The 22,198-nt window shown below is 36.1% G+C and overlaps 1 protein-coding gene across 1 annotated transcript in view; it reads left to right on the top strand.

Annotated features, from left to right (window-relative positions):
* Positions 1 to 22,198, top strand: part of FRK (fyn related Src family tyrosine kinase) — a 45,483-nt gene that overhangs the window by 17,639 nt on the left and 5,646 nt on the right. The window contains exons 2-5 of the mRNA XM_054279041.1: positions 4,420 to 4,541; positions 11,213 to 11,373; positions 11,994 to 12,162; positions 19,673 to 19,831. Coding sequence (XP_054135016.1) covers positions 4,420 to 4,541; positions 11,213 to 11,373; positions 11,994 to 12,162; positions 19,673 to 19,831 — 611 coding nt within the window. The remainder of the gene's footprint in view (positions 1 to 4,419; positions 4,542 to 11,212; positions 11,374 to 11,993; positions 12,163 to 19,672; positions 19,832 to 22,198) is intronic.

A 22,198-nucleotide genomic window follows, 5' to 3' on the forward strand; every position in this document is an offset into this window, starting at 1 on the left:
AAAATATATTTCCCCTGAGAGTATTTTCATCTGGATCATGACTGGGAATCCTTTTTTTGGGAGGAGATTAGTTCTGTGTATTGGATAGAATTAGATTTGGGACAGAAAAAGCCCATAGTTTCCAGATTAGCTGAGATCTGTAACATCTTCAGTCTCAATCTCAGATAAGTGCATTGCACAGATTTTATCAGAGGGGGATTTTGCATTAATGAGAAGGAAGAAAATTCATTTGCATACTCCTTCTTTTTGTTATGGGGATATATGGGTTTTGTTTTTTTTTTTTTCCCACCAGGACTTTTGTCCTTTTCTAGGCAAGTTACCAGGCAGTGGAAATGTTGCCAGGGATACAGCATTGGAGAACTTTGCCTCCACATTTTTCTTTGCTTTATGTCTTGGCCCATGTTACTTTTCCTTTCTTCTACTGTCCAGCTTGAAAGTTCCTGCCATATCTTCCTGCTATAAGAAGTGTAGAAGTAGGAGTGACTACTTTAATTTTAGCAGATTTGTATGTAGCAAAGCACAGGGGGACAGAAAGCAAAGCCAGGTAAATGAGGCTTTGAAATTTAGATGGAGATCAGCAGTACATTGCACCATGGAAGACAGAAAGCTTCTCAGGAAAGGCAGTGGTGGAGCCAGGTAGCACTACCAACTTCCCTTGAGCCCATGATTCCGTCTTAATTCAAACTGGGCTGAATAGGTTGGCAGGAATGAGTGTAAGGTGATGAGATGTCTGTTTCTTAATAAAATTGCCCTTCAAAGTATAAACACCATCATTCAGCTAGATGAAGATTTCCTTGGTTTTTAGAACGTCTTTAGAGGTCTCAGCAGTGATACTGTCACAGTCAGGGAATATGCCATGACAAAACCTGCTATGATCCGTGATGTGACATGGTGATGATAAATGTGCTAGTGGAACTGATGGCCAAAACAGATGTGATTGCTATGTTCTCAATAGCCACAACAAATCTCACTAGTACTCCAGTACTGAGCATCATCTGCAACAAGTGAGGACTGTGTTTGTTATTGTGACCTATATGGTTATGTTTTTTGGTTCCAAAGTCATCCTATGTGAGGTGGCCAAAATGACCCGGAAGTACCCTGGAATTTTTAATTTTTAAAATGTAACATATTCCCGATAGCAATGAATGATGGTATTAGCAGGGGATTTAGAGGAAGCTGCTAGAAAAAATCCCCAAAAACCAGATCTGGCATCCTACACTTATTAGGGAGTTGTGGTGTTGGATGCAGTGTTGGCCAAGAAAGCATGTTCCTAGGTCTTGCTGACAGAAGAGCACTATTGCTGTGCTAGCCAGACAGCTCCTGCTCGAAATGGAAAGTTGTGCCTAAGTCTGAATGCACTCATTTGTGCCATACCTGGTAATCTATTGATCCAGCACGACAGGCCACCAAAGTGGCCTGGCTGTGAGATGAATTTCAGGCTGATACTGTGTAAGAATTGCTAATTCAAACTTCTCCTGGACTGTCTGGTGCCAAAATATTGCACTGAAGTCAGAGAAGTTACTTAACTAGTTCAGTGGATAGTGTTTCATGTTTAGTTCTTGTTTTCCAAGTGTTCTGTTTTAAAACTTTCATCTGTCTTTGAGCTATAAAATATGAATAGATTTACCGAGGATTGGGTGTTGTTTTGGTCTGAACTTCCTATCCTGCAGAGCAATATCTCGTGGTGAGCAATTACTTTGATTCATTATTACTTTTTAGAGCGCTTTTCCCCCTAAGATACGCACTTTTGGATGAAGTAAAATATTAAGCCTTTTGAAGCAGAAGTTCCACTGCTAGAGATCGAAATAAGCTCTTCACGCTTTATAAAAGGAATTTAAACTTCCATTACACTGAAAATAGTACTTTAAATTCAGATGTGCTTTAGTTAAAAAAAAAAAGTGAATAACAAATTAAATTATTTGCTTTGAAGTGAAGAGATTGTTTTTTTCACATTCAGTATTACTTTTGGTACTGTATAATTATTATTGCAAACCAAATGGCTTTGAACTAAGAATCAAATATTCAAGTGCTATTAAAAGTAATTTTCCCTGTATTTTTCTGAAACATTTTAATCAGATCATATAAAGTCAGGCAAATGAGGTAATATACAATATGTATCCACTTTTCACCCTCTGTAATTGCTTCAGTTACACTTACCTCCTCTAATACTGTTGCTCTAATTATATTATTTTGCAAGTTAGGATATTTTTGACTGCTAGGCTTATCTGGAGTAAGAACCTACATATTATATATCCTCCATATAAATTTTAATGGTAATTTCATATTTATTTAAGTGAAGTTTTTCCAGCCTAATAAAAATAAGCATATAAGCTGAAATGTTTTGAAATCAAATGCTTTGAAATCTCACAATTATCCTAAGTGTGATGTACTTATGTACTTATATTATTTTCCCAAATCATGGTTTATATTGAAGACATGGTTTTACATACACAGAGTAATTAATTTATATATTCAAAATAAACCAACAGTTTCCTCTAGTTGCATAGATTGCATTACTGCTCAAGTTTTTGGCTTTAGAAGTTTGAGTTACTAACACTGTATATTCAAATGCTGAGTCACATAAAGACTGTATTTTGACTGTGGCTATCAAATCCAGTCTTCCTAACAATGCACTGGAACCTCTTTTGGGTTTGGTACAAAATAAAATTTTTTTGGAAAGGTACTATTCTTGTAACCCAAGAAGAAAGGACACAAAAAATTAAACACTTCTTCTTATACACTCTAATGAGGATTAGTCACTTTGGACATGATTGAGTGATAGCTAATATTTCAAGGGGACAAATATTATTTTTTTTTTGTCTCATATAGTTTGTTGGATTTCAGATGTTATTCTCAGAGCGGGTATATTTAGAAATTTCAGAAAGATTCTAATTTAGATTTTAGGGCAGACAGATTTTCTTTGCAACTTGAATACAGTTGAACTCAAGTACTCTTGTACTTGAACTCCTTAGTCAAGGATTTGAACATTTATTGATTACTTAGTTTTCTGCAGTCTAATGAAAGAATTAATTAAATTAATTAGTTGAATTAATGAACACATTTAACTAATTAAAATTACTTCTAACACATTACAGCTTTCTAGTGAGATTACTTTGCTTGCCAAATATGTATCAAGACCTATTTTATCCAAATCATCTTCAACTCAGTGGACAGGAATGTGGTCTGGAAAAATCTGTCTTCAATTTTCTTTTCATTTTCTGTTAATAAAGCATATTCAGCGTGGGTTGGTGCTGTCTGCATTTGCCTCTTTTTATTTCCTCTTTGTTAATACAAACCCATTTTTCAGTCCTCATGCTTGATCAGCTAAGGCATCATCCAATATTCTCATTTATTTCCTCCATTCCTGTTGATGACTACAAGCCTTGCAGATACTAAAATAGTTTGTTGATGACTCTGTCTGTACTTTTCACTAGTAATTTACAAATCAAGTAGGCAACATACTTGTGGTGCATTAATTTATATTTGAAGTTTGTGTAATAGTTTTAGCTGTGATTAATTTAAAAGGAATTCTCCTATGAGCTTGTGGCATCTTTCTGATGCCTATTTATCATCATTTGCTTCAAATAAGAGGTGGAGCTAATCTTGGTAAGAGCTTTGCCTGTTTGCTGGAAGGAAGCTCAACACCACCCCAGCTGAAAATGCTGACTCATCTTTGTCTTATTTATCTTTAAATTAAACTCGGCACAAAGCAGCAAGAGACCTAAATCTTATCTTCAAAGGAGCAAATTAAAATTTTTGCTTGAACAAACCTTTGTGAGCTACAGGATTTAGTGAGGAAAAATGTTTTAAAAACCATAGATCAGAGTAGATTTTCAGAGAACACAGGTGTAGAGATTTTTGTAGTGACTTGAGGGATACACTGGTTTTGTTTGTCAAAAAGCAGCAAAGCTGAAAATTGCCAGTAACTCCTCTGAGGGATTGACGTGGCAGTGGAATGGGGAAGCAGGGTGATTTACATCCTGGAATCTGAGAACCCTTCTGCAGTTTGAGAGATCTTTTGTCTTTTAAGATGTTGGGCTGTTAGCACATACCTGCACCTCTACCTAGTTCAAGTGGCATCAATAGATTTGGCATCAATTTCTGCCCTTGTAGCCTTGGCAAATTTTCTTGGTGATTTTTTCTGGGACAAGGCCTGTCTGTCACTTCTGAATGCTTGTTGCCTTGAAAGCAGTAAGACTTTTCATCAGCAATAAAATCCAGATTTCACTCAAATGTGTGATGTTTTCTAGCAATAAATTTGTTCTCTAGTTCTTGTTGGCTTTTTCCCCCCTACTATTGACATTTAATTAACATAGCACAGATTATCTCTTAGTAAATATGCAGCATGTTTATAAAAGCTAAACTGTCTTCCTGGTATGTTTCACTGAGTGGTAAAATTAATGGTTTTTATTTGTTCAGATGGTTCTTTGGCCCAATCAGACGAGCAGATGCCGAGAGACAACTGTTGTACCCTGTAAACAAGGAAGGAGCTTTCCTAATCCGAGAAAGCGAAAGTCTAAAAGGCGAATACGCACTCTCAGGTATATTCTAGTTTTTCATCTGAAGCAATGTTTTAAAAATTTTTCAGGTGGTCTGGGCTTTTTCTTCTTCAAGAACAATAAACTGTGGGCATGAAAATGAAATTAAATTCATAATAATTGGTTTTTTTCCCAGGAGATATATAAAGAAAACTTGGCAAAAGTAATTTGAGTTTATATTTTATAGACTTGGTTTATCAATATACTCAGAACAGAAATTAACTTTTTTATGCTTAGTACTTACAGCATTCTAGCTGCCTTAGTATATTTTCATGGCCAAAGCATAAAAAATTACATTAAAATTGTACACTACAGCTCTGATTAGTACACAAAACAAAAATAAAAACAAAAGCACGTTGACAGATATTTGAAATTTTAGAAAAGGAGATTTCTGTTAGAACTCACATTTAGGTTTATATTTTTTTTTCAGGGACTAAATCAAGGGAAGGTCTTCAAAGTTATGCTTTAGAATCAGTGATGTTTCATTGAAAATTTCACTGTAAACTTCAGCAAAAAATGATGCATTTTGAAATTTAAGTCCTTTATTTGAATCTGAATGATTATCAAATTAGGACACTTATTCCTTAATAATTTAACTCACATTTAAGAACATCATATTTTTTCATGTTGTAAATATTTGCAATTTTAGATAGTAAATGCGATTGTTCATTGTTTGTTTTCAGTGAACATTTCCCACCAAACTTGTCATACTGTGAGTCACGAGTGTAGTGTTGTCCCTGAGACAACAGGGCTATGCACCTAAATTTCCTGATATGTTCTACCTATATTAATTCCAGAGCCAGGAAAGACTTGTGATGTTTGTGAATAAAACATGAGTAGTCACGTGCAGAATTATGTGAAATGAGAGGCACCTTGTCCATAACAAGATTTTTTCATATTGACTCTTCTTTTGCCTGGATGATTATGTGTCACTCACCTTCTGAACCTACACAGAAACACAGCTTAAGTTGTGAAGAAACATATTCTTGGTTCCATTTTCCCAATTATAACTAAAGTGTGTGTACCTGCAGTGTCTTGTGGTAATGTGAGGAATGCTTTTTATTGCCAAGACAAAGAAATGTGAAATACAGGAGTGTTTATTGAAATAAATGTGATATTTACAGAACTGGGAGAGTTTAATCCACAGTTTTCAGTTTGCCCTCAAGGAAGCTGGTCCTTGCCATGAAGTACTTAAAGGAAAACTACCTTTTAGCAAGGAATCAGACTGCTCCTGAGCTCTTGGTGTGTGCACACTTTTGTCCAAGGATTGTATTACAGCCACAGACCTTTCAAAATGCTTTCTTTACATGTACCAACTTATTGCTGTGTTACATGGTTTCAGCTTCCTTCAAGTTCATCAGTGAGCTGATTTCATCCAAGAACTGGGCTAGGATGGTGTTATGCAGGGAAGGAAAGACAAACCTGTATTATCTTCTTAATGATGACATGTAAATACATGGCACATTACCAAAAGTCAATGAAAAGTCTTTCATTTGTGCACCTGGAGGTGGAAATGCAAATCCTTTTTATTATTCTCTCTCCTTTTAGGAAAGATTTAAAATATTAATTATTTATCCTGCATCCTAACCACTTCTCTAACAGGAAAGTAGAAGTATGTCAGGTAAACTAGAGAAAAATTCAAGAGAATGAAAAATAAATATTAGGCCAGCATTTGTAGTGGTATAAAATCACTCTTTAATGCTGCTGTTTAGTTTTTTCATTACAAATTTTGGACAGAAAATTTATTCCAGCTGATCTAGTATATTTGATTCAATTATGAAAGCTTGTGGTAGACAATTTTTTACGTTTTTTATAAGCTTATTTGAGGAGATTTGATAATGAATGATAAGAGCAAGACATGAAACCAACAGTGTGGGTTTGTTTCATGCTGGTTTGTTTGATTAAGGAAGGTAAAAGTGGCACTGAAGAAAGTAATACACACAGAGACAAGGCTCCAGCTGCAGGAGCCAGCTCTCCTTCATGCACAAATATGGCTTGTCCTCTGAAAATATATGCATGAATATATGTATCATCTCAGATTTATTAAACATTTGTGCTCTTTTAGTTAAAGAAAAAGGATAAACTGAAGCAATCTCTAAACACTACTGGTGGCATCATTTCCCAGTACCACTGTATTCTCTAGTAGCTTCCCAGAGTTGAACATCATTTATCCTTAACATGTTACTTCATCCCAAAGAGCTAAATTATTTGCTGCTTACTGAACCAGCTTAGATGAATGGCATCTATTTGTATTTTGCTCCCAAACTAATAGTATACATCCTGGTCTAGATGTTTTGTGTCCGTAATCTCATTACTTACTCTTGACTCCTTGGAAAGCTAGTGCATTCTAAAGCAAACAATGAAATGTTTGTGTTGTGAGAAGCATTAGTAGGAAAGAAGGTAGTTCAGTTCACCAGGTTCTACGGAGAAGAGAGATTTTCCTGCATCTTTCCTGTTTGTGCCATCAATAGGAACTATGAGACACTAAAGCTGAGGCAGAAGGATGGCTTCTATCTCTGTGGTAGCTGATACACTGACAAGAGAGAAGTCCCAGCCCAATATTTTGGAATGTGTCTCTAATTTCTGTTTCAAATTTTTTTCAGTCCAGAAACATTAGACCTCAAAAGTCCCATATTCTGTAGATCTGATTGGTTTTGCTCTAGCTTTTATTGTTGTTTTGGTTTCATTGCAGAGTAGATGATATTGGCTTGAAGAGAAAACCTGGCTTTCAAAATTAAGATCTCTAAGGAAATATTTTAATTCTTCATCCAGCATGCCATTTAGGTAAAAAAAGAAGCTGAAGAGGAGGATTTTCTTTTTCTGTTACCCAAGAACCCATAAACTGATTTTATGACTTTTGTGCTTGATTTCATACTCATATGGACAATGAGATATATAAGATTTAATGTTAATGGAGACAAGTGATCTCCTTAGTAAAAAAAAAAAAAAATTAAAAAATTCAATCTTTCATGAAAATTACATTTTTTACCTCTAAATTGCCTTGTTGGGAAAACTCTCAATTTGTAAGATTTGGATAATAAATAATTATTTAAATTAAAAACAAAAATTCATGTTCAGAAAGGTTTTTATCATCTGTGAATAGTGAAATGGAAAGTCTCATCAAGCCAGATAGGCCCCTGACATGTGTTACTATAAATTTAGGGTGTTTGACATTTCAAAAATAGGTTTTTCCATTTTAAAAATGCACATGTTGTCGACAGATTTTTATGTTGATAGCTCCAGCATCTGGTGTGAAATGTATTAAATTTTAAACATGTTGGTGCCATCTTAGATGTTGCCTCATTTTAATTAAAAGCCATAATTTACATGTGCTCAGCTTAATTGAGTGTCATTGCCAATGATAGCAGGAGGCTCTGTACTTAGCCCATCACTGAATAATGGTATCTGAAAGACTTATCGCATTAAATAACAATGTAAATGCTTTGTGTTTTCTTCAGCTATTTTTACCATGCTCCTAAAAGAATGTTGTGTGTTTTCCTCTTGGCTTCCAGTGTAGGAAAAACAGGTAGTTGTTTAAGGCAGCAGATTCATAGAACTGGCGAAATCACGGCTGTAACAAAGAGGATTGTCGCAGACATCTTTTCATTAAAATCCTTTCTTAGGATTTTTTCCTGCTGAAGCTGAGAAGTTTCAGCAACAAATGTAAACAATGGTTATCTGCTGCTGTGGAATGCAACAGGTGGATCCGTGAATGATCTCCTGTGGATATTTGGATTTGCTGACCACTCATGGCAGAGCTGCTCTCGCTTTCTGCTGGGACACAGATCTTTGTTAATCATTCTTTTCTATTCTTAGCTTAGCTAGCCTTCTGAGAACTTTTCCTTCTATTCCTTTTTAGTATAGTTATAATGTAGTATATATATCATAAAATAATAAATCAAGCCTTCTGAACATAGAATCAACATTCTCACTTCTCTCTCATCCTCAAAACCCTTGTGACCACTGCCACAAGGATGATCTTGGATCTGCCTCTGCACCCGTTCTGTGCTGGTGAGAGTGATCTCATGAGTCACCTTCCTCTCACATCCACTCTGGGCATGGAGGCAGAGCAAGGTGCCGGTGGCAGTGCTGCATGGCGAGTGCTGGGGGAGGGCTGTTCCCAGGAGCTGTGTTGGGACACGTTGTTTTTGGCAGTAATGGAACATTAGTGTCTCCATGACTCATTTGGTGAAGGTGTGGACTCTGCTGATGCCACCATAAATTTTTGTGCCCTGGGGAAGAAGTAGTAAATTATTTTATTCACATTCTTCAGGTGGCAAAATCGACTTCTGCTTAATCTATCATGTGAAGAAGGATAGCTGGGAGAGGATAATCCTTTTGCTAGACTGAAACCATGTAGAAATCTAATGGGGAGCTGTAATTCTTTTGGAAAGGGCAAGTTGAGGAGAAAACCTCTGCAGTCTTCAAACCCAGTTACTGTCAAGCTGTGTGAGACTGAAATTACAATCCTGTCCTGGTTAGTAGTCTGGCATGGATGTAGAGATGACTGGAAGGGGTTATGGATAGTTTTTTCCTGAGTGATATGTGCTCTGTATAATTTTGGCAGAGGAGCCACACTGTGCTGCAGAACTCCAATTGTGTGCTGCAGGACTTATACAGCCAAACTCAGCCCTAAAATAAAAGTAAACAACCCCCTGTCAAATACTGCACTGATCTCAGCTACTTATTTTGAGACATTATCAGTGCAGAAATTTTCTCCAGCTTCTCCACACAAATCACCACCTGACCTGCATGCTGTCAATCATAAGGCTTTGTAAAAGGCTCATTTAAGAAATTAGAGCGCATCCTTCAAACCAACTCTTGCATTATTAATGTTAGCTACTTCACAAATAATAGTTATAATACTGCTAATAAATAAATCAAGTAGTCAAACTGCTATTACTTGTGATATATAACTGAGACTGGATTAACACAGTCATCCTGTTGGCCTTTTGTTCAATGCATCATAAAGACTAATTAATTTGTCTGGATTAATTTTCCTGTGAACTTTGGAAAAGTCATTACATTTTCAGTCTGTCATTACTGAATTACTCTTTCCTTCATTTTGTTTTAGCACCATTTCCAAATGACACGTCACAAAAGCATTCATAAATTTTAGAGTTAAAAAGTAGTAATTATGGGTGTTAATTCAAAAAGAATATAATTTGAAAAGTGCAATGTAATATGGATTTTGTTTACAAATATTCTCATTCCTGTCCTCATGCAGAGTCGTAAGTTCCCAGATTCCTAAAAAGACTACCTGAGGTGGAGTATTTTGAAAAGCTCCTGTCTGCTCTCTGGTGGTCTTGGATGACAATCGCACAGTACAGTGCAAAAATATTTGATCATCCACAAGAGTATTTAAGGAAGGAGAGATTTCCTCTTTGATTTCATCACTTAGATGGTGAGAGAAATTATTCTTCCTATCAGCTTTACTTATTTCATGCAACCAATCCTATATGCTTTCTACACATACTGTGTAACCACATATTCCTCTGTCATTATAACCAAAGCTATTACCAAGATGCACACAGAGGCACAGTATAAAGAATCTACTTCTAGGTTTATTGTGTAACACTGTTAATGTTAGAGCTAACAGCTGTAGACTTCTTTGGAGCAAAATCAGTTACCCTTCTGTATGTAATATAAACTCTCTACTGCCCATTGAACATGGACAGTGATGTCTAAATAATGGAGGGTCTAGGAAATTACACCCACATAAGTGACTGAATACTTTTTCAGCTCTTCTGAACTGCCCTCTCTGATGATTCTGAGCCTGCTCTTGCTTCTACTGATATTCATTTGTAAAAGTCTCTAAACCAGTGGTCTCCAAACATTTTTGTGTGCGTGTGTCTCTGTGTGTGTGTGTGTGATTTATATACATTTTTGTCTCTCTTAGATCTTGTGCTGGTCTGTGTCTAGCCCCAGCAGGCAGTGTCTAGCCCCAGCAGGCAGTGGCCCAGCCTTTTTTCTGACATATCTAAGGAGTGCTCCAATGGTCACAGGGAGGGACACTGGCTGTCATGATAAGCAGATAACTTACAGGAGGTGAGGAATAGTCTTATTGGTTAAGACACAACAGATTAGAATAAAAAACATTCCAGGGAAGGGAATTAATCAACTACCTGAAACACAGCATTATTCACCTGATTTTTACATATTCCAAACATGCACAAAATTTAGAAAAAACCCTTGGAAGATTTTTTTCTACTTTTCAGAGAACTGTGGCTATGTGGAGGCTATATCTACTTCCTCTAAAGTGCCTGCCAGCCCAGCAGCTGCTATTTGGAATGTCAACACTAAAATAAAGGAGGATAAAGAAAATATTAAAAACTGGCTAAATGATTGCCGTCAGTTAGATGCTTTTGACTGGTTTTGGTGTCTTCAAACATGGGAAACATGAGCTGCCTCACAGAAGATATATTTATGTACTTCTAAATCAGTTCTTTTGGTGGAGAATCTCCAAATCTGAATAGCTGAAGACTGATAGACAAGATGTTTTAAGCTATCTGAACAATGGGCTTTGGTTTGAAAGAGGCTTTTTTATAGCTGTCATATTTGGAAAAACAATTTATTTTAAGGTTCTCATAAATGTATTTAGGAACATTATGGTGGTTTGGGTATTGTACCACTTCAATACTTCCTAGAAATTTAATATATTTAAATCTTTTTAGTTTTTGATGGTACATCTGTGAAGCACTACAGGATCAAAAGGATGGATGAAAGCTTTTTCCTAACCAGAAGGAAAACTTTTAAAACTTTGAATGAGTTGGTCGACTATTACAGCAAGAACAGTGATGGCCTCTGCGTGTTGCTCGGACAACCATGCCTAAAGGTATGGCGTGGATGCTACACTGTGCAAACTAGTTTTTGTGAGCTAACTCATCAGATATCTGTCAGAATGTGTTGACCCCATATCTACTTCCACCATTTCAGAATGTTAATGATCGGCTTGTTTTCAGGAAGTTCTGGGCAGTGTTACAGTTTCATTCTTACGTTTGAAAAATTAATAATAAAGTACCATGCCATTTTGAAAAAAAATCGCCAAGTTTTTGGGTGGGGAGGGAGGGGGGAGGAATATGCCAATCATGATTTATGAATACCTTTTTATAAATACATATGGAAATGAAATCTCCAGCTTCATAAGTCTAGCTGTCCATATGTAATTACTGAGGCAAAACCACAAGGTTCTGGTGACCAACACGTCATTGTTCAAAAACCTTGCTAGAGGGATGATTTCTAATGTTTGCTTTTTATGGGAGGACTTCTTTAGCATATTTCTAATTTCTAACAAAGAGCACCCAGTATGAGGGTTGTATTTTATGTTCTTGGCTCACTTTATCGCATGTGTATATTCTAAGGAAACATTATTTATATCTGTTCCAGCTTTACATGAAATAGTTAACAGTGATTTATATATGTTGTTGACGTCTATTATTTATTTTCTTTTATGAGATACAAACTCCTACTACTTTTGATTTATCTTACCAAACTGTTGATCAGTGGGAGATAGACCGACGATCTCTGAAATTAGTGAAAAAATTAGGATCTGGTCAGTTTGGTGAAGTATGGGAAGGACTGTGGAATAACACCACTCCTGTGGCAATCAAAACATTAAAACCAGGTATGTGAATTATTCTTAAATGTTAATGAGCTATTAGCAAGAGTACTCCTTTACTTTTAAAATGCTGCCTATGTGTAAGAGCCTATCTGTATATATGCATTCATTCTTAAAATCCGCACACCTAGACATGAAGATTAGTAAAGCTCTAGGTCTAGATACTCTTTGGTATTTTGAATGAGAATTTTATACATTTTTCTGTTTCTGGATGAGCTGAATTAATTCAACATCTGTATCACATGAAAAGGCAACCACAACAAGAGTTGTACCTATTTTTTATAGTATTGTTTGTGTGGAAATGAGTTGCTGTAGATTGAATAATCTGTAGGTGAAGTAATTGATTTGCAAGCAGTTTGTCATCTGTAGGGTTTTTCTGGGGATTAGGTGCTATACTACAGTGATTTCTTCCGTCGTATAGAATATTTACTATGCTAAATTTGTACTTAAGGAGTGCTTTAATCCTAGTATTGCTTTTAATTTTTAAAAGTTTTAGATTCACAACATTTATACTCACTATTTGCATGTAATATAAGATTGTGACTAATACAGTTTTTAGCATTTTTCTTAATTATGTTTCATTAACTTCAAGTAATTTGTGCATTCTCAATTGACAACATAAAATATCTGCCAGCAGATGGCAAGAACCACATAGATAAGAGAGGTAACTTGGATGATATACATGTTTTTAAAAAAGAGATAACAATGTGAGCTGTGGTTAATTGAAAAAGCTTGTGTTGGGCACTAATGAACCTGATTCAGGAAGCAGAACAGATTCAGACCTTTGATTCAATATAACATCAATATGCTTGAGCACTGCTTGAATGGTCTACCGAACACGGAGGAATTTAAGCATATGTTTCAAGGCTCTCTTGTATCAGGATATCTTTTGTGGTTTGGGACATGCAAACTGAAAGAAAATAAGCCCCCTTTTTTTTTTTTTTTTTTTTTTTTTCTGCTTAACTGAAAATATGAAATCTATTCAGATTGAAGACCTTCTATAATTCATATGAAAGACAATACTTTTTTCAGTGAACAGGTGCATCTCCCTAGTGACTCAGCAAACAGAAACCAGCTTGAAATCTCTTTTTCACTGGAATAAACAGAAGACTCACTGCAGACTTGTTATCAGGTATAGACTAGGGCAGTATAATGGAAGAAACTCCTTCAACTGTGATTCTTTTTCTAGTATCATAGTTCACCTGGGAAAACGGGCTCGATTAATCAATAATTTTCTATCTCCGTTTTTTCCACTTTAGTCTGACTCTTGCTAAGGTCAACAGCAGTAGTTTCACTGATTGCATGCTGGGTTGTATTGAGTTAGGGCAGACAGAAGCCCCACCTGGATGCAATGCTTGGATAGCAGAGAGTTTGTGACCTAACACTGTGATAAGGAAGCCGAACGTCACACATAGTGCTGCTCAGAATGAAGACTTTGATTCCCAAAGCTGTCTTGATAAATTATGTAGTTAATGTTGAATCTCTTATCACTGTACTTTGTGAACGATCTCATTCTACAAAAACAGTTCAAACAGTCACAAATGTAAGCAATTAACCTTGTAGCATCACTTCTTCAGGGAATAATCCTCTTCTATAAGTTTTTTTCACTATATAGAGAAAGGCATTTGGAGTCTCTTACAGTAATCAGCACATTGGTTTTACATAGCTTGTTCTCATTGTTACTCATGAGGAATAACACTTCACTAATTAAAGACAAACCACAATACCCTCACCCTAATCTGAGTAATAAATGTTTATCTTGGTACTAATAAAATTTCAGCAAAGGGTAGGGTTGGTAATTTCATTCACCATAACATAAAGTTGACAAATGAATGAAAAATATAATACTTAATGAGTAATCAAGAAATAAATAGTGTTGATCACTGAAGCTTCCAATATTCACATAAGCAATGTTTCAGGCTTCAAGTGTAACACACTGTAAAATACACCTCTCCTGTAGCTTGGCTCAAAGATCTAAATCTCCTGTCTTTACACTGGGGCAGGAGGGAGTGTATTTTAAACTACAGATTTTTCACTAAGCTGTTTTACAGTGTAGACTCTCTGGGCATGCAAGTCATCAGAAAAACAGAGGAATGTGTTAAACTCAAAGTGATCTGACAAATATAAGGGGCTGAGATGGAAAGAGTTCTGCTAAAAAGGCTTTACCACCAGAGAAATTGTGAAATGGAACAATGCTCTTATTACCAAGCAGGAGCAGGTTGATCAAGGGCAATCACTTGGTGAACAATAGATAGGAGTATAATGCAATCAGAATGTCATAGATTCATAGGTCTTAAGGCCAGAAAGGATTTCTGTAACTTTGGGGTTTTCTGTTGAGCATTATTTTGCACTGTACATGTGTTCTAGACCATATATAGTCAGAATACTTTACTGTTATATGCCATTACGCATCATCCCTCTGCTGAGATTAGCATTTATATTTAATCAAAACACAGCTTGTTCTTGACTACACAATAATGAGAAGTCCTCTAGTCCTAAGATGAAGGAACTGTAAGAATCTGCACCTAATTTCACATTTGAATTTTCATGATGTCTTCTTTTTAACCTTTGCTATGTCTTGTAATAAAATAAAAGCCTATTTGAATGTATTAGTTGTTCTTTCCATTCATGTTTAACCAATTTTCAGTTGTCTTTAGAAAGGCTAAATGCAGTTTCTTGTTATATAGTGTCCTTCTCATTTCTCAAACAATTTTTTTCTGGACTTAAACTAATCTCTAGCTATTGCTACTAAAAGGCTTAAAATCAATGATGCCAATGGCATCCTAGCCTGAATCAGCAATAGTGAGGCCAGGGAGACCAGGGTGGAGACCATTGTCCCTCTCTGCTCAGTGCTGGTGAGGTTACACCTCAAATCCTATGTCCAGAAAAAGAATTCTCCACAACAAAAGCAAAACACCATAATCACAAAACCAAAGTCAACAATTTGACTTTGCACACAATCCACCCCTTGTCCCTCCAGCACAATTATAAAACTGAAAATATCTGAGATCATTCCACTCTTTGCTCTCAAATATCATTGTCAATGTCTTGCCCATTACCTCTCCTTATTCCTTTTACAATCTGTTGATCAGTGTGACTGTATACAGAAAGCAAAAGTAATGAGATGCTTTCATTCAGATAATTCTCTTATTTGTCCACTGGTTCACTTGTCTCTGCTTTGGAGACATGTGTGATATTTTACCAGCCATAGCCATGAATGTGTGAATGAAAAAACAAAACGTAAGAGCATCTTTGCCTCTGACTTTTGAGCTGTTGACCCATAGTTTTCAAAGAGATGCAGGGATCAGTAGATAGGAAAACAGTCTAGAAACCAGCAGTTACTATTTCTGCTTTTGCCTCTGCATAGCACTATCTTGATGCAGGTCCCTGAACATGTCATTTCACATTTCTGTTTCTATTTCTTCACTGAGACACTGGATTTTTTTTATTTAAGTGGAAATCATTGCAGCAGGGATTTGCACTTTGTCCTATGTTGAGTGTGATGGATTTTCTAGAACCTATTGTCTGGGCTAGCTTGCTTCTCCAGCTGTCAGCAAGTGAAGCAGACATCTATCATCACCAATTAATTGTATCTGATAAAGTTCCTTATGCCTGTTGAAGCTGACGCATACATTTGTCATTATCACATTGTAAAGCATCTCCCAAGCTTCTCTCTGCATGGAAACTGTCCAAGCATGATTTTTTTTTTCAGTAGGTTTTTCCAAAATAGTGTCTGGGTTGGTACTGTCAGTGGAGTTTTTCATAACATTTTAATTTCTCTAATTTTTCATCTCTTTAATACATATGCAGTGTAAAAAGCTTTGCACTCAGAGAAGTACCCCAGTTTCCCTGAAAACAAAAGAGATTTTTTTATTCCATTTAATTCAGTATGTGGTCTTACACCGATATGTAAGTTTATTTCTGTAGGGTGACAAAGCTGCTTGAGAACATCCAGAAACGTATATTATTCATCTGTTAATATGAATAGGCTATTCTAGTTTCTTATGTTGCCAAATTCTTAGTTTTTAAACTTTATTTCTTTATTACTCATAAAATTCTTCAGAAGATCATAGTTATATGCTTAATGCAGTCTCCACATAAATTAATTTTCTATAAACTTATCTTAGAGGTCTAGGTTCTTCTGAAACACAAGGGTACTTTGAAGCAATTTGGGAAGGTTTATTAAAAAGTTACAAACAAAGGGTCTTGTGATGGGTTTATCAAATATTTAAGGGCCATTTACATTTAGGCAAGTAGAATCTGGAAAATAACTAACCTTCCTCTCTAACTCATTTCCAGGTTATCAGTGTTTATTTTAGAATGTGAAGCTTCCTCAGATCTTGAACAAAATATTTTCAAAGATAAGTTAATCAGAACTGATATATCTGTTTTAAGTAGGCTTAAATTACAGGTGATTCCTGGCAAAGCAGCACAACATAGAACATCTCAAAGGAAGAGATTCCAACATTTTGTTCTGGACAATGGCTTTGACATTTAGAAAAACATTTTTCTTTCAAAACATAGATTATCAAGACCATATTTTCTTCAGATCCTGATAAATTTACTCCCAAACTGGTATCTTACACAAAAGAAACCTCCACTTGTTTCAATAAAGGCTTATGTTAACTGATTGTTTTATGACCAAGTCGTTTCTACTTACTGTAACCTGCTTTTTATCTTGTGTTTACCACTAACAGGTGAAAATGTGTATTTCATTAAAAACATGCATATTCAACTACAAGTTAAACCCCCCTCAGTTATTTGAAACTCCATTTGGCCTGTGTTTCCTGCCTCAAAGGGATGTACTGTAAATTCTTTGCCACTATTGTGACAGGCTTTATCCAACTAATTTGTAACAAGCATGTTTGGTTTCTTTCAGAGACAGTTTTTAATTTGCTTATTCAGTTGCTGAGACATATTCTTAGGCAGAACACTCATAAAGACACTTTTAATTTTTTTTCAGTTGGCATCCAATCTTCTTATGAAGTACAATATAAGATCTACAAGGCTGTGGGGGATTGGGGCACTGTCTACTACTTGTGCTATTTAAAGATATAAACTAAGTAAAACTGAAGGTTACATATGCTCTGTAAAACATGCAGGAAATACTTATTGATCTTTTTCTGGTTTGTTATCATTATTGTCACTGTTATTTGCTTTTACAGTGTAGAAAAAGATTTGCAGCTATTCAGCTAATGGAAAACTTCCTTCTTGATCAATTTATTGAAAGTTGTCATATCTGAAAAACATGTTGCTTGGTTTCAGTTTATTGGGAGAAGTTTATAGCATGATTAAATTGAGAAATTCCTTGTAGGCAAACTTTGATGGTGGGAACAAATCAGACTGTCAAATTCTATGGTGTGAAGAAATCCTGTATAATGATCCATAGAGGGTCCATGATTTGGTAGACCCTAAGTGAGCAAGTAGTTCATCGTTTTTAGGATCAACTTGTCAAATCTTGGCACTGATGCTAAATCATAATTCACACTGATGCATTTGCTTCTGGAGGCAGAATGCTTCACACCATGCTGCTGTAGATTTTAGGTTGATTTTTATGACAATGCATATATCTTGAAACAAGTAAGCAAATGGGGTAAAATTTTAACTAAATATAAAAGTGAGTCTAAACCCTATAAAGACAACCCTATAAATTATTTTTTTAAATCTTCAATTGGTGGAAAGTTTGAGTAAATCTGTAAACATTGTACTGTTCTAAACAAGAAAAGGATGTAGAGTAAGCATCACAGATATTTTGGGTTTTCTCCCTGTCACAATCTCTACTTTATCCAGGCCAGATGTGATCATTTACAATTTGTGAAGGCCCCCACTTTCCTCTGACAGTGAATAAAGAAAATGAGTATAGCTTGTACCTGTTGAGGAGATGTATAATTGGCTGCTTGCCATTTATTGATGGAAATCCAAATACTTTCTCCCCTCCTCCTCATGACATCCTATGAAGTCTCACCAAATTGGGCAATATGGGATTGCCAAGGGAAGTATGAGGAAATGGAAGTGAGGAGTACCTGTTCCTTGCAATGTAATCTTTGCTTTCCCAAGTAGCAATGTCAAGTGGCTCTTTTTTCATAAAGTCTATGTCAGGAGCTTTTCTGAATTTTTCCTCTTGTATTGATGTGAGGATAAGAAATCACACATCCTTCTTATGTTTTGGGAAATAGCCTGGGGCATTTTTCAGGAGGTGGCATTTAAGGTAGATGTTGGGTGAACAGGCTGATTTTCTAGTCCTTTTTATTTATTTTAGATTATCAGTTGGAATTTTATTGCTGAGCCATTTAACATCCTCCAAGAATTTCACTTAATTTAAACATCTATGTTTGGAACACAATCAAACTCCCAAATCAACCTTATAGATTACCTAATATTAAAAAAAGCAACCATAAAGACTCTTACTCTTGCAACCTTGGCTTCACAAATTACTTAGTCTGCTTGCTGGGTAAGATGAGTTTGTTTTTAAATATGGCATAGAGCAGAATAAGTTGGGTAACTAGATATTTTCCTCTCCAATCTTAACTGCAATATTTTCTTAATTAAAGTATTTTGATTTGGGAGGAAGGAGACATGTGAGTAGTTAAATAATTTCACATTTGCATGTACAAGCATTTTGAAGGAGATATTATTCACCAGCTTCCTCAAACACCTGGCAATATCTGATCACTACTGGATCATTCATCTAGAAAGCTTTGATTTTTTTATTTGTTCATGTTTTCCTAATCAATCCCCTATTCAGGATACATGACCTTTAATCTTACATTTGCCATGACTAGCTTCCTGTGCCACTTCTGACTGCTTCTTTGACATAGTTTCTGTATTGGTTCACTATATATATGAATAGAACTGGAGATGTTATGATCTTATGTAACACTTAAAAAGTTGGTGTCATTTGCTGCTAAGACACTTTGGTATTTAAGGGATTATAAAATTAATGTTACATCTGTGCATACATTGGTATTACTGATAGGGTTGCTATTGCATGATCATTATAAATAGTTATTTGTTTTTGTATATATAAAATGCACACACCATCTCTGCATATGCTAAACTGATTTCAGTGCTTTCAGGCTTTAATTGGTGAAGCTGAAAATATAGTGCAACAAATTTTTATTGCAGCACTATTTTTCTCTCAGAAATTTTGTGTTCATTACCTAGACACTCTCACCTCAGTTTCTGATCCTTTCATTAACCAGTTGATGGTTTAAAATGTATCCCTTAACATTCTAGCCTTGCTTTTTTTTCCTGTTTGTGGTAGCCCTGGGGGTGGTTGATTTTAGCCTTTATATTTCTGGTGGTTGGGACACATATGTTCTCTGTCCCTACACAACTGGCATGTCTCACTCATTAAATGTTTGTTTCAGCTACACTATCTGTTTTCTGTGGGAACTGTGAAGATTTGAGATGTTAATGTACTTTCAAAACCAGAAAACAATATCAGTTACTTGCTTAAGATTGCTGGTAGAAAGCCCTTTAATAACCTCGGTTTTGTTATATGCTGTTGTTTCAGGTTCAATGGATCCAAAAGACTTTCTGAGGGAAGCACAAATAATGAAGAACTTGAGACATCCAAAGCTTATACAGCTTTATGCTGTCTGCACTTTGGAGGACCCAATTTATATTATTACCGAGCTGATGAGATATGGAAGTCTTTTAGAATACCTTAAAAGTAAGCAAATGACTCTAAACTCATTTTAAGGGTGCTGCAGTTTAGTAAATATACTAACATAAAAGACAGGAGTGCAACATCCTAGTTTAATGTAAAAGCTGCATTATTTGTCATGTGTAGGGGTAAGAAAAGCAGAAAGGTTTATGAATTTTTGACAACCAAAATATTTTTAAAGTAGGAAGGAATCACATCCACAGTCTGATTCTTGCCTTATAATGGCTCATATTTTTTCATCCAGTTCTAGGAGTAGATGGGAACATACACAAAGGAATAAAAATATAAGTATCCAGAAGGATAGGTCATCATATTTGACATGAAATAGAAGCACTTCCACAAAATGTATTTAACAGCTTTGAAAACTATTACTAATCAGGGATAGCTTTTCACTACAAATTTGTCCCTTGCCTATCTCATCAGGGCTTTTATCTCAGTAGCACTTCAAAGTGCTCTTTTGAAGGCAAATAATAATTAAAAATAAAATTATACAGCCTGGAACAGACTAGCATAATGATTGCACTTTTAAGCTCACTCCTGTTACTGAGAAATTCTTGATTCTAGTGTTGCTACCCATTTTCAGTTTAGCAGATGTCTGTGAGATGCTAAATGTCTTTAAAGCTGTAATGATTTCTTGAAGACAAAATGTTTGCCACGGTTGTCATGCTGAATTTCTTCTCTGTTTACAGCCAATAAAGCAAAGCCCTGTGTAATACCACAGACAGCATTTACCATGACACATGCCTTCCCCCATCTTCTCTGCCGAACCATTTTTAAATGAGAGTCTGTCCATGCACAATTACAGCTAAAGAAATCTCTGACACAGAGACAGCCCTACCAGGAGCTGCCCACAACGGATCTGCCATGACCTTGGGCCAGATCATCCACAGTTCTGTAGGCATTTGCTGGCCAGAGGTAGCAAGGCACAAATTTCCTTGAAATCCTCATCTTTGGTGCCTTTGTGTGTAGATTGCAGCTTATCTGATTGAAAGAGCCTGGCACATCAGGAAATGATTGCTGTGCATGGAAACATTTATTGCACTGGAGACATAGCTCAGAGAAAGGCAGGATGAGTCACAGCTGTTGCAGAGGTGAAAATTGGCCTATTAGTGTGCATAGAGTAAACATGTCCAGAGCACATCAGTGCTGCAGCCTCTGTGTGGATCAGCTGCCAGCATGAGCACAGCACTTTGCTCCTTGCCTAAGTGCCCGCCCCTGCAGCTCTTCATCAGAGGCTGTGGAAAGTCAGCTGGTTTCCATGCAGCCACCAAGATATCCATAAAAATGCCCAGTTGAAACCCAGTCTAGTGGTATCCCTCCCTGTCTGATGGCCGATGCACAGGGAGGTGCACAGAACTAAGAGGTGGAGGCAGAGATCCAAGGGTTTTTGATAGGTATTGTGGCCAGAGAAAAGTCATTGCTGTCAGTGAGACTAATAAGAAAAGAGATTTGAAGCTCATATAGAATCACTTCTGTGGCTGGAAGTGATCTATATCAGCTGGAGTGCACAGCTCCTGGTAAGTTTTCTTGAGATTCAGGCTCTGCAGGAAACAGGAAAATATTTTCAGAAGTCTTCTGTCTCTGTGTGCACTATGGGTAAATAAAGCAAACTAGAGTGGAGGAAAGTCCAGAGATATTCTTTGTTCCTATTCCCCTCCTAGAACAGTATGGTATGCTTTTCCAGCTTTAAAAGTCCCTAATATTTTATTCACAGTTACTATCACATTTCCCCATAATGACAGCTACTTAATAATGATGGACATGGGAATTCCCTGTGCACACTGTAAATGTACTTTGGGAGAGTTCTTGATGAGCACTGCTATGCAGAGTTATTGAGCTGCCACCAGTATGAGAAAAATGCACCTGAAAACTTTTCTTTGTTATTGGAAGTGAATGAGATTGTCATAAATGTATGACTGCTTTTATCAATTCTGATGGGCCTAGGGCTTGTTCTGGCAGGTATGCAGTCTTGAAATTCAGTGAATTATTGTGGAGGCAATGCCCTCACTGGAGAAAGTGCTGCTTATTTATTTTTCTCTTTTTTATTGTCAGATATCTGTCAATGAGAATATTTTCCTGTCTTTTCTACATGAGCGATTATGATAGATTGCTTAGAACGGGGTGCAGACCCGAAGACTTCTTTAATATTTTCTCTAATAAATTTTTCATATGAGGTTGAGGGTTTTGTCAAAAAATATTAGTAAAAAAAGACATGGAGGTGCTACATTTTCTCGATCAGTTAAAGAATAATCCATGGGATTATTTATAAATTTATAAATTCAGCAGTAGTGCCTGATTTTGAGTGTGAAAGTTATATAAACATATCTATATCTATAGCTAGCTGGCTAGATATAAACTTAGAGTAGCCTCCCA

Source organism: Melozone crissalis, unplaced genomic scaffold, assembly GCF_028551555.1.
Source record: "Melozone crissalis strain CALT ecotype California unplaced genomic scaffold, PUWL_Pcris_2 ptg000027l_1, whole genome shotgun sequence".
Taxonomy (NCBI): domain Eukaryota; kingdom Metazoa; phylum Chordata; class Aves; order Passeriformes; family Passerellidae; genus Melozone; species Melozone crissalis.